At 43.3% G+C, this 12702-nt stretch overlaps 1 protein-coding gene across 9 annotated transcripts in view; it reads left to right on the top strand.

The window, feature by feature from the left end:
* MYO9A (myosin IXA) overlaps positions 1–12702 on the top strand; it is a 174393-nt gene that overhangs the window by 24841 nt on the left and 136850 nt on the right. For all 9 annotated transcript variants that reach the window (XM_088172833.1, XM_088172836.1, XM_088172835.1 and 6 more), the window contains exon 2: positions 5956–6877. In XM_088172833.1, coding sequence (XP_088028959.1) covers positions 6035–6877 — 843 coding nt within the window. In that variant the 5' untranslated portion in view covers positions 5956–6034. The remainder of the gene's footprint in view (positions 1–5955; positions 6878–12702) is intronic.

Raw genomic sequence — 12702 nt, 5'->3', positions numbered from 1 at the left:
CCAGGTTAATTCCTTGAATGCTGATTAATTCCCTGCACAGAAAGTGCTTTGACCACAAGGGAAAGAATAAGTGATCCTGTTGTTATTCACATCCTAATTCAGTTCCTCTTTCATCAGAAACGTTTGTAACATGTTAGGAGCAACTAGTTTCACAACAGCTTTTCTTGAAATTTTTTTTAGTTGTTGGTTTGGAGTTTTTGGAGTTTTTGGTTTGGTTTTTTTTGTGGTTTGTTGGTTGGTTGGTTGGTTGGGGTTTTTTTTCCTTCCTATTTTCACTTTGTCTCAGCTGAAAGGTCTGATAGAAGCTGAGAGATTTCCACAGGAGATGCATCAGCAAGGATGTGATGGATGGTAATATCTGCACACACCCCCAGTTTGCAGAAGAAGAGGAATTACTGAGTGATTGTCCTACCACAGGGAAATACCAAAACCTCAAGACAAGGCTCTGGAAGGGATTATTGTCCACTGAGGAGCTTTATGCATCTGTGGACTTCTTAATATCAGTATCTGATTAATTATAGGGGAGCCAAGCCCATCTCTGAAAGAGGAGGAAACACCTCTGGTGCCCAGCAAGAAGCTCCCAGGTGCCAAATTGAAACTCCACTATAGCAGTGAACAGACAAGGAGGTAACAGAGTTGCTTAAAGTACTGAATAAAACTGGAAGACATGGGGAAGATCAGTGTAATATGACTTGTATCAAATTTTTCAGGCCATAAAAGAACTGTTGAGATCAGGAACAACTTAGAGAACACTTGCAGCCTATTTTAGTTCCAGTGTGGGCAACTGTAGAGCGATTTACATAGGGTGAGCTGTGTCACTGCTTCTTTTGTGCTCTGGGAATCCCCCTTGGAGGCTGAGCAGGCATCTCTGGCTGTACAGGCATCTTTACCTCCAGAAATACACGTTCTGCTTGAGGCAGGATGGTTGACACTCCTTTTATTATGATTCTTGATAATAACAGCCAAACTCCAGTTTACAAATCTCACTTGGATTGGGAACATCGAGGAGATTTAACTCAAAATCTCTTGGGTTTGCAGGAAGTGAAAGGACACCACATTTTTAGGTTCACTCACATTTACCTTGAATTCCGAGCAAGACAAAGCAGGTTTAGCAAAGGATAAGAATTTCTTTCTTTCAAAGGAATTGGGACCAAATGGAAAATTTTAAGAACCCCCTGAAACAGTCAGATGTGTCATTGGGATGTTGCTGCCATTTCCTGTGTGTCTTTGCTGTTGCTGCCTGTGGGGTTTTGTTTTGGCTCAGTGCAAGGTCCAGCAGGGCCCTGTGTTGCTGCAGAGCTTCTGGGAACGTGTCTCCACTTCTGCTTTCATTTCTTGTTCTAATTTAAGTTGTCTCACTGCTTTGGCATCTTGCTTAGGTACCTCAGTCCAAATAAACTGCTCTGAAATTCAGCCAAAAGACCTTTCTTCTATATGTGGACAATTCTGGAGTACTTAAGGGTTTTTTATCCCCCCATCCAAGCTTATCATCCTTCAAGAAGTAAATTTGAATTGTGATTACAAATCAAGTTGAAGACATCCCTGCTCATTGCAGGAGGGTTGGACTAGATGACCTTTAAAGGTCTCTTCCAAAACAAACCATTCTAAGATCTCTGTAATGCTTCCAAATCTCACTTTTCCTGTGGTAGAGCTTTCATTCTTTTGGATGAAAAAAAATTTTGAGAAATTTTGCATCTTGCACTTTCCCCCCACCAATACCTGGATGCATAAATCTGTGTCTTGTGTACCACCACCTCCTGCACTTGCACACGAGGTTCTTTGAGAGGGTCCCACATAGATAATTAAGTGACAATAATTGCGTTTCTCTCCCATCAGCAATAGTGGGAAGAGAAAAATATGGTGAGCATGGAAAAGGAAGATGATAAAAGGAGAGGGTTAAATGTTATGTAGATTCTGCAAGGAACTGACATGTGAAATGGTGCAATGATAACCAAGACAAGACATTGAGCTTCCAGCTGGGTATTCCTCCTGTGTGTAGCTGGCACAGATGTGTTGATCTGGTGTCAGTTTTGATGTCACCAAGGTGTTATTGTGGGTACCAGCAGCACGAGGCTGTTGGCTGCTACAGGAGAAACATCCAGAGAGCTCTTGTGCCCATAGATTCAGATTATACAGTGAAGTGTGTTTAGATTGGCAGCCTCTTCATCAGATTTTATAAATTTATCTATACCAGGAATTACTGCCCTGCACAGTGTGTGTTGGGAGGTGCCAGTGGATGGATAAATCCAGGCTGTACTGAGAGCAGAACCCTGAGGATTGGGAAAGGGGAGAAAGTTTCCCTGTTTCTGTAGTCCCTTGCCAGATTAGGGGATGTTATAATAAACTCAGTGAACTTTGCTTCCAGAATTGCCCCTTTAGCAGCCTCAATGCTGACACTGATCCCTGTTTTTTCCAAATCATTCGGTATTTGGCAAACTCTGCACATGATTTCAGGCTTTAGCTGTCACAGATTATTTATGCCGGGTTCGGATGCTTCCAGTGGACAGTTTGTTTTGGATTTTTGCCACGTGCTGCTAACGTCCCTGAAAATGAACATAGTGAGGCTGGTCTTTCTGAATGTGTATTAAACTGTGATTATATAGCAGAAGATCACATGGAATGTAAAAATCAAGCAGTATTTCATGTTTAGTGTCTGTACAAAGCCTAATTGGTGATCAACGTTTTAGTATTTTTCTGTCAACCTGTTAATAATCAGATGATTATTGTCAGTTTTATCAGGACCCTCTGAACCTTCCCTTGGAAATAGTAATTGATTTTGTTAAGTAGGAGAACCCAAGTAATATAATTAACTTGTCACCATGTTTGGAGATTGTGTTTTTTTATGTTGGAAATAAAATTGTTAGTGTAGTAAAATTGAGCAAAGTCAGCATTCAGGTTTAATTTGAGAAGAATCTTCATTCAAACACAGAAAATGTAACAGGATATAGAAAATATGGTCAGAGGACTGGAGGCCCTCTGCTCTGGAGCCAGGCTGGGAGAGCTGGGGGTGTTCACCTGGAGAAGAGAAGGCTCCAGGGAAACCTCAGAGCCCCTGCCAGGGCCTAAAGGGGCTCCAGGAGAGCTGGAGAGGGACTGGGGACAAGGGATGGAGGGACAGGACACAAGGAATAGCTTCCACTGCCAGAGGGCAGGGTTAGATGGGATATTGGGAATGAATTCCTCCCAGTGAGGGTGGGCAGGCCCTGGCACAGGGTGCCCAGAGCAGCTGTGGCTGCCCCTGGATCCCTGGAAGTGTCCAAGGCCAGGCTGGATGGGCCTTGGAGCACCCTGGTCTGGTGGAAAGTTTTCTAGCCCGTGGTGGAATGAGATGAGCTCTAAAACCTCTTCCAACTCACACCATTCCATGATTCTGTGTTGACTTAAAATGCCATAAATGTTTCCTTTCATAGGCAGGCAGAGTCCATGAATTTTTGACCAGAGTGTTCCCAGGAGTTTGCAATAGGCAAAATGTATAAATGACTGAAGTGTAGCATCATTTTTATATGTTTACCTGTAAATGTAAGCATGTAGTAACTCGAAAGGCCTTTCATTAAAATAGTGCATAGAGCAAGTATTAATGGGTGGCAAAATACAAACCTTGTGTCGTTCTTTTCACGTTCCAATTTAATTTTATATGTCTAAATGCAAAAATAGTAATTTTTCAAGTCATATAATAGCTAATATAACAGCCTGCTGGAATGGTGGTTGTTGGGAGAACCTTTCTCCCTGACATATGCCAATTACCTTAGGATGGTTATTTCATTGCATTATTTTCTCCAAAATGCTTTGGAAAAGCTGCCTGCATGCACAGGCTGTGTTGGATGCTGAGCCAGGGCCAGGCTCATGTGCAGCAGGGCATGGGAGACCACAACCAATTAACTTCATTAACATTGCTTTGACCTCCCTCAACACTCTGAGCCATGTTTGGGATTGTTACCAGTAAGCCCCGTGGAACCCCTGGGATTTACAAAGCTTGATTTACCACCCCTTTGCTTTCTGATCTTGGAAGCTTCTGGTCTTTGAGTGGTTTTGTGAGGAGCACTTGGCTTTTCTACATCCCCAGAGTTGATGAGGCTTTTAGCATCTCCATAGGGTTCACACTTGGCTTGCAACCCTGATGGATTCAAATTGTTTGGATGCAGAATGCACAGATGTTTGTTGTTACCAATTCCATGCAGAATAAACATCTCTAGAGATATTTGAGTGGGTGGGGTGGAGTGGCCTAGTGCTTTATGGTGGATTTATTGAGTGTGGTGGAGGGAGGAGGCAAAGTCAGTTTGCTCAAGGTAACCAACTTAAAGTCCTGTTTGCGCTTCTCACGTGAGTCAGCAGTCTTGGATATGCTCTGATAACCTCAATAAAAATAGCCAGCCCTCTTGGCCTGAGCTTTGAAGTAAAATGTGGATGAGGAATTATCGAGCTGAAGTATAGTGGGCAGTTTGCTCCCCCCTTCTTGATGAAAGGCTGATGCTGGAGTTGCAGAGCTACACAAAGCAAGCCCAACCCAGCACTTCCCTGACATCATCCCTGTTGCATCTGTGCCTGTAGTAAAGCCATAGGAAAGCAGCTGGAGCACTTCCCAGTGTATAATGTATGTCCTGCTACCAAGCAATGCACCGTGAATCCCTGCCAGATGTATTTCACTGGGACATATTAATTTCTGTGCTTTGAAGTGCACGTGGCTGGGGATAATACACTTAATGAAATATTGGAGTGAGAAACAATACAGCATAAAATAGTGCTGTTCATTTGAGGGCCTCAGAAATGAAATAATTCTCCAAATCCCAGCCTTGGAGTGGATGAAGAAGATGAGGGTGGCTGTACTTGGACTGAAGGGCCTGGATCTGGAAACCTGGGAGAGACTGCAGGAACAGGGTGACCAGTGAAATGCTTTCCCTGAATACTCTTCCCAGCCTCAAATATCTGAAGTTCTCTGAACCTATTGTGGGTTTTGACTTCATGTTTTTTGACCCTTCTTGAGCATTTTGTTGGTGCCATGAGGGAACTGTCATAGTTGTGAGGTCCTGCTCCAGTGGGGCAGTGCTCAACAAAAAGCTCAGTGTTACAAATAATGTTAGGATATGCATCATGTAAAGCTTAATAAATTGTATAAAGTACAAAGTATCACTGTATAAAGTGTCACTGCCACCTGGTTGCCCAAATCCTAGTTCTGAGGGTCCTGCTTTTCTCCCTTGATCGCTTTTGTCTTTCTATTGGATTAACTCTTAACATCTTCAAGGACAGTTTGGAGTTTGTTAGAACTGGTGGAGAACCGAGGACCTATAACTCTGTATTTGCTTTTATTTGGGGCTGCTGGTGGTGTGTTATATTCTTGTAGTGGTGAAGTTTGAGAAATGAGCTGCACATTTGATGTTTTAGTGCCAGAGATATGGGTTTGTTTGGTTTTATGCAGTACAAGAAAAATAAAAAGTGCAATGTACGAAGGAATTGGTTGCAATAATGCGTATCCATGTCTGAACATCTCTGAAAAGGAGTGACTTGGTAGGGGAAAAAGTGCTGCTGATTAAATCATCATGGGTTCAAAATCTCCTGGACAGGAAGGAAAGGAGTTTATCTCCTCTTCACTGGCACAAGACCATGAAAAAATGTATCTGTGGCAAGGGCCAGGTGTGCCGGGGAAGGTGACGGTCATTTTGTTTTAGCAGCTAACATTTGTGGCTGCTGAGTACCACACACCCATGAGATTGATTCAGGTGGTTGTCTGGTGTGTTGCTCACAAAATTTTCACTGAAAATCAGAGGCTGTTTCTGATACCTCAGATTGGGGGCAAAGTTAGCAAAAGCTTGAGGTGCTGTGCGAGTTAGATCTGAGTGGGGGGAGCCTGTGTTGTGTGTGTAGTGTTTGGGTGTTGAATACCTTTATCTGCTACAGCTTTGGGGTATTTGTAGGATAACCCTTAACCTGGTTTTATTTCGTTTTTTCTTTTTTTTTCAGCCTTGCTAACGTGATGACCTGACAAGATAGAGCACAGTCCTGACTATGCAGCACAGGGACTGATGGGAAAGGATCCAATATGAGTGTAAATGATGTTGGAGGCAGACGACGCTTTGAGGATAGCGAGTACACGCTGCACATCTACCCTGGGAGCATTGCAGAGGGGACAATCTACTGCCCCATCACTGCCAGGAAAACGTCCACGGCTGCCGAGGTGATCGACTCGCTCATCGACAAACTGCAGCTCGAGAAAACAAAATGTTACGTGTTGGCCGAAGTGAAGGAGTTCGGAGGGGAGGAGTGGATCCTCAACCCCACGGACTGCCCCGTGCAGCGCATGATGCTGTGGCCGCGCATGGCGCTGGAGAAGCGTGCCAGCGGCGACGACTATCGCTTCCTGCTGCGCGAGAAGAACCTGGACGGCTCCATCCACTACGGCAGCCTCCAGTCCTGGCTGCGCGTCACAGAGGAGCGGCGCAGGATGGTGGAGCGCGGCTTCCTCCCCCAGCCCCAGCAGAAGGACTACGATGACATGTGCGGTCTGCCCGACCTGAACGAGAAAACGCTCCTGGAGAATCTTAGAAACCGCTTCAAGCAGGAAAAAATCTACACCTACGTCGGCAGCATCCTCATTGTTATTAATCCCTTCAAGTTCCTGCCTATTTATAACCCCAAGTACGTCAAGATGTACGATAACCATCAGCTGGGGAAGCTGGAGCCCCATATTTACGCTGTGGCAGATGTGGCTTACCATGCTATGCTCCAGAGGAAGAAGAACCAGTGCATTGTGATTTCAGGAGAGAGCGGCTCGGGAAAGACACAGAGCACCAACTTTCTGATTCATCACCTCACCGCCCTCAGCCAGAAGGGATTTGCCAGTGGAGTAGAACAGATTATTCTTGGAGCTGGCCCAGTGCTTGAGGTAAGATGGGAACGATAGTAGTGTGGAAATGTTTTGACGGTAAAAAAAACCCAAACCTGAGTAGCCGGAGTTTTATTGTGACACTTACTCTGAGGTTATCTGCTAAATACTGTTAATAAAGGGCCAACAGCGTTAACAATGAGAGAAGGTTGTGTTTCCACCTATTCCACCAAATTTGTTAATGCTTTGTTTTCACTCAAATGTTTCTTAATGCTGGTTTATCTCAGTGGTTTCTCAGTGGGAAGAGAGAATTATCAGTAGCCATTTTCTAGTATATTGAAAAGAGAATTCATTGCACACAAGGTATTGATAATGTTGTATTTATGGAGTTTCTGTTCATTCAGGTTCTATGAGCTGGGGAAGAAATCAAATGTAACTTTCATGGTCAAAATTGTGTTTTCTAACCATGAGTAGTTGATTTGGCCACTTAATGGTTACTTTATGAGGACTCTTCCTGTGTATTAGAGGTTAGATAAACTGTGCCATCAACTTTTCAGGTATGAAACTCTGAGGTGAGATACCAGGATTCATTAATTGTCTTGAATTTGTCCCATAGTCTTTGAGATGGTTTTCCTTGGAATTGCTAGCTTTGCTGGTTAGAATTTTGTTGGTTAAAGCCCATCTGCACATGGGTGATGTGTCTGCTTCAGCCATGCCATTGTCCGTGGAAGCTATGATATATGGAGGTGGTTTGGTGGCTGTGTCCTCTCCTCAGTTAATGAGAACACCTCAGACCAGGCTCCTGTACTCTGTAGTTAATGGTGGTTACTGCAGTGACCACATTGGTGACCACATTAATTTCAGAAAACTGGTATGAAGACTATTGCATTCCACCTCCAGGCCTGTTATTCCACCTGCAATCCTGTTATTTATTTGAAACACTTCCATGCTCTTTAGTTTTTGATTCATTGCTTAATGTTGGGCCAGGGTAATTTTCTAGTTCTCTTTAACAGCCTCAGAGCATCTCTGTCTAGGTTAAATTTCCAGAGGTGGAGAAGAGAGAGCTCTGTGAAAGGGAAGGTGGAAGGAAGTTTGGGGAATTGTTTTTTTCCTTCGATTCTACTTTTCTCGGAAATAGGTTGTCTACTTGCTTGGCTCTTGGATGGAGAGAGGCATCAAAAATATTTTGCTGGGAATCCTGCTCTGGTGGTGTCCAGTCACTTTTTCTGGGGACCATTCACAGAATGGTTTGGGGTGGAAGCGATCATCCCAATCCACCCCCTGCCATGGACAGCAACACCTTCCTCTCTCCCAGATTGCTCCAAGCCCCATCCAACCTGGCCTGAAACATTTCCAGGAGTGGGGCTTGAAGCTTCTCTGGGCAATCTGTGCCACGGCCTCCCACCATAAAGGGAAGAATTCCTTCCTAATTTTTAATATTCTTTTCCTTTAAAAAGCACCTTTGTGGTCCCTCCCCTTGATTCTCTTTCCACGAGATGAGGTTGCTCAAAGCCCTGGTGACTGTTGAGTTGTGTGTGTTGGGATGAGGTGGAGGGCAGGGATGCACTCCAGTCTTTTGTTTTCCTTTCACAAGATCTGCAGCTGTTTTAGAGGGAAAAAAATCCTGAATCATATCTGTTATATTTTTTTTTCTGTTGGAACAGAAGTTTGCATTCCTTCACTCTGGCAGCTGGATGGCTGCTGTTGTGCTTTGCCTGCTTCCAGACCTCTTGGAAAAAGTGGGGGTAATCCAGAATTTCTTCTGCTCTGCCAGCACCGGTCCCAAATAGTCACAAATCAGGCAGCCTGAAAGATAAAGTGGCTATATTCCTGCTTTTCCTTCTCTTCCTAGAATTTCTGAAGAAAGAGATCTTTAGAGCAGAGCTTTGGGTTGCATTACTCTGCAAACAGTTTGCAGATTTGACCTTTTGAGTTGTGGTTGAAATAAATGGAATAAACTCTGGAAGTTTAGATGCCAAACTTTTGGAGATTTTTTTTCTTCTTTACCTTTGTTCTTCTTCTCCAGACACCTTCTGCATTCCCTTTGCTTTCCCTTTGCAAATTTAAGATAAGATTGTGTTCACCTCGGGTTTGTCTTTCAGAGGCAGTGACACAGCTCTGTGTGCTGCAACTTCTGCTTTAGGCAATGGAGCAACCAACAGCTCACTTGGACCCGTTGATTTCTTTCTCAGCTTGAAAAGTGTCTCTGGCAGGACAAGTGCATGGAACCTCCTGTTCCTGGGAATGCCTGTGCTGTCATGCTCGCACGGCAGGAGCGGAAGTGGAGCAAAATTAAGATTTTTTTGGTTTTTTTCTGTAGCTTCTCTGTTTTCCTAATTTATATTTCTTGAGCAGCTTTGGACTATTGTTTGGGATTTTTTTTTTGTTGCACGAGATTTCTGGGTCTTGTCCAAATTGGACTGTTGGGGACAGCTGTCAAGACAAGCTGTTACTGCCCTCTAAACATGGTGACATCATTCACTAGTTGCATGTTGTTTAAGGTGTGTGCTGAGACCAGGCGTGTCCTTTTAAAGTGTATTTGATGTAAATCCTATGGATTTTCTTCTTCCTCTGCTGGGATTTAATAGGAAAATTTTGTTGTAGTGGTGCTCCTTGGAATGGTTGCAATATGCTCCTTTTGGTGATAAATGATATTTAAAAATATTTGCATTTTTATGTATTACTTGTCATAAATTATATTCCTTAAATACCATACTATTTTTTCCAGTATGAACATCCAGAACAAGATTCAAAATTTTTTAAAAACGTGATTTTCTTTATATTTTTCCTCAGTTTCCCCCATTTTCTTATAAAGCACATTTTGCCCTATAAGAACTTGCTTCTTCAGCAGATCTGAGCTTACGAAAATTTTGCACTCTGCTTCTCTTTAGTTTCAAGACTGAGCTTCTCAAAATCCATCGTTTTGTGTAGTTAGTTGAGGAAGAGTTCCACGTGCTACAATTCCATTCTGTTTCTGACTGATTCCATGCAATACTCGAGGTGAAAACTTCTGCTCAGCTTGATGCTCCATCAGGAACCCAGAGTGTCACACATCAACAAGATATTGAGGGGCTGGAGCACCAGGAGCAACTGAGGGAGCTGGGGAGGCTCAGCCTGGAGAAAAGGAGGCTCAGGAGGGACCTTCTGGCTCTGCACAAGTCCCTGACAGGAGGGGACAGCCAGGTGGAGGTCAGGCTCTGCTCCAGGGAACAAGGGAGAGAACAAGAGGAAAAGGACTCAAGATGTGCCAGGGGAGGTTTAGGTTGGAAAAATTTCTTCACACTGGAAAAGATGTGCCTGCCCCATTCCTGGAAGCATTCAGGGTTAGGTTGGAGAGGTTGCACAACCAGATGTAGTGGAAGATGTTCCTGCCCAGGGCAGAGCGTTGGATTAGATGAGTTTTGAAGTTCCCTTCCAATCCAAATCATGCCATGATTCAATTTGTGCTCTACCTGGAGAACTATGTTTTATCCCTGCAGGGATATTTTATCCCAGATCTAGGGAACTTGTTGATGTGAGCTTGGAATGGTGTTTTAGAATCCTGTTTTCTGTTTAATTAGATTAGCTAGAAACATCCAAATGAACTTTATGTTGGAATCCTAGCTTGTTTTTATGGACTGTAATCCTCAGAGGTGGAATGTGGATGGGTTCATCACCTTATAGTGGTACATGGTACAGTCTGTGAGCATCCTTCTCCATCCTCCTGAAACATTTTTCAGCTTTCTGTGGAGCTCTGAGTGCAAGTTAATTTATTAATTTATTACATCTTGCTAATTTCTTTTTCAATTGTGCATAAAACTGCAAAAGTTAAACTCCATTCCTCCCTGGCCTCTCAGTAGCCATTCCTCCCTGGTTTAGGTATGCCCAAAGGTTCTCAAACAGGTATTGGATGAACCTTGGTCTAAAGGAGTCTGCACCAGATTATTTTACCATCAGTCCCTTTCCCAGCATCTCATTTGTCACAGGAGTACAGCCATTGCAGCTACACACAGCAGATATGTTGTCTGAGCAGCTGTTTATTTGCCTTTTCAAACATCCCAGTGGGGATCTCTCAGTTGCTTAAAAAAAAACAGAAAAAAAAAAACCCAAGAGCTGTGTTCCTGGGAGAGGCCTCAGAGCACAGGAGGTGGCCAAGGGGAGCTGCTGCTGCCCTTCACAGCTGATATGCATCTGTAGCCTCTCTGCCAGAAAAAAAAAAGGAATTGATTGCTTGAATTGCTTTGGAAAGAACCGCAGAGAGCTTTCTGTAGACTTGGCCTTGCTATTTGCATTCCCAATGGTGGTAGTTTGCACAGGAACCTTAGGAACAGCAGCTGGAGTTGCTTTTTGGTTTCTGGAGCAATATTGTGCAATGTGTGTGTTTTGCTTTTGTGGGTGAGGTCAGAGTTGCCACCTGAAGGCCTGGGAAGCTGCAAGCCTTTATTTTTTCTTACTTCTTTAATCCTGATTATGGGGTTGTTAGAGGGAAATGCAAGCAGCATCTAGAAGATGTTGAATGTTATTTTCCAGGACTTTGTGCTTATGCACAGGGTCCTCCTAGCTGAATTCAGTGTAGCAGCTGGAGCTGAGGCCCTGCAAGGTGTGAGCAGAACGACTCCACACTGCTGGAATTGCAGTGGATGCTGCTGAATGTTTCCAGAGCCAAACAAAGAGCCATTGAGTCGAGTTTAAAAAAATCAATTAACTGGAATGATCAGGCGTGTCCTGGACTTCCAGAAGGTTTGGGTAGCATTGGACAACATGGAGGGGCCGAAGCTCCCTGTGCACAAGGCCTGCACTGCTTCTCCTGTGTGTGCTCGACCTGCACTTATCCTGGGCAGATCCCACACCCTGAACTCCTGTCTGTGGAACCAGGATAAGGGAACACTTGATTCATAGAGGAATTAAGGTACCATTATTTGCCTGTGAGAAACGACATTTGCAAACTGACCTTACTCATATTTTCACCTGGAACAATGCATGGCATGTAAACTTTGACTATATTCCCTTTTTTTCCGTTTTCCAGCTTGAAACAGTAGTAATGGGAAATAAAATTTAAGTGTATTTACATTTTTATTCCCTACTTGGAACAGTATTAATGTGAGGTAACCAAATTCCATTAAAATGAATTTAACAAAAGAAATAGATTCTCTGATTCAGTTCATAATGTTCATTTTCTAATACACTGATTTTTAAGTAATTGGGTAACTGATTTTTAAGTAATTTTAAGTAAATAGTGTGACTCTAAAAGCTTTTTATCTATAAAAATGGATTTCTATGAAGAGGAGAACGAAGATTTATTTTTCTGTTCATTATTCACTTTTGCTCATTTTTAACCTATGATATGTGCAATTATCACTGCACTGCCATGTGAGTTTGGGGTAGGTGTGAATGCAGCAGCCAGGATTTTTTCCCTCTGCATTCTTGCCTCCCCAGTGCCTGGAAATGTTAGAGAGAGAGCAGCACACGGAGATCATCCAGCTGATGCCTAATGTGGGAAGAATTTGTGCAGGCCTGACACAAAGGACTCCCACAGCAAGGCTCAGGCACCAACTGCTTTTCACCAGCACTTGCAAAATGTTGGGATTCTTCAGCTGGGGAGGTTTTACAGTTTTAGGCTCTGTATCAAATAGTGTCTTTTTCATCCCTAGTTCTGGCACTGAATTATTCAATATTTTCACTGTAGAGTCTTCCTGCCATATCCAGATGGGCTGTATCAGTGCCTGGGTCTGATATTGTTAATATTTTTCATTACATTCTATCTTCAACAAATATTTCATTATTCCAAAGTCCAGATTATTGCGCTTGAATGACAAAAAATTGGTGTTTCTGCTCTGAGATGACAGTAGGGAGATGGATTTGTTATTAAAGCAGGTTTGTATGAAACTGCTCTTTCTCCACCCTTA

Source organism: Sturnus vulgaris, chromosome 13, assembly GCF_052056855.1.
Source record: "Sturnus vulgaris isolate bStuVul1 chromosome 13, bStuVul1.hap1, whole genome shotgun sequence".
Lineage (NCBI taxonomy): Eukaryota > Metazoa > Chordata > Aves > Passeriformes > Sturnidae > Sturnus > Sturnus vulgaris.
This window is presented reverse-complemented; position numbering and strand designations above follow the sequence as displayed.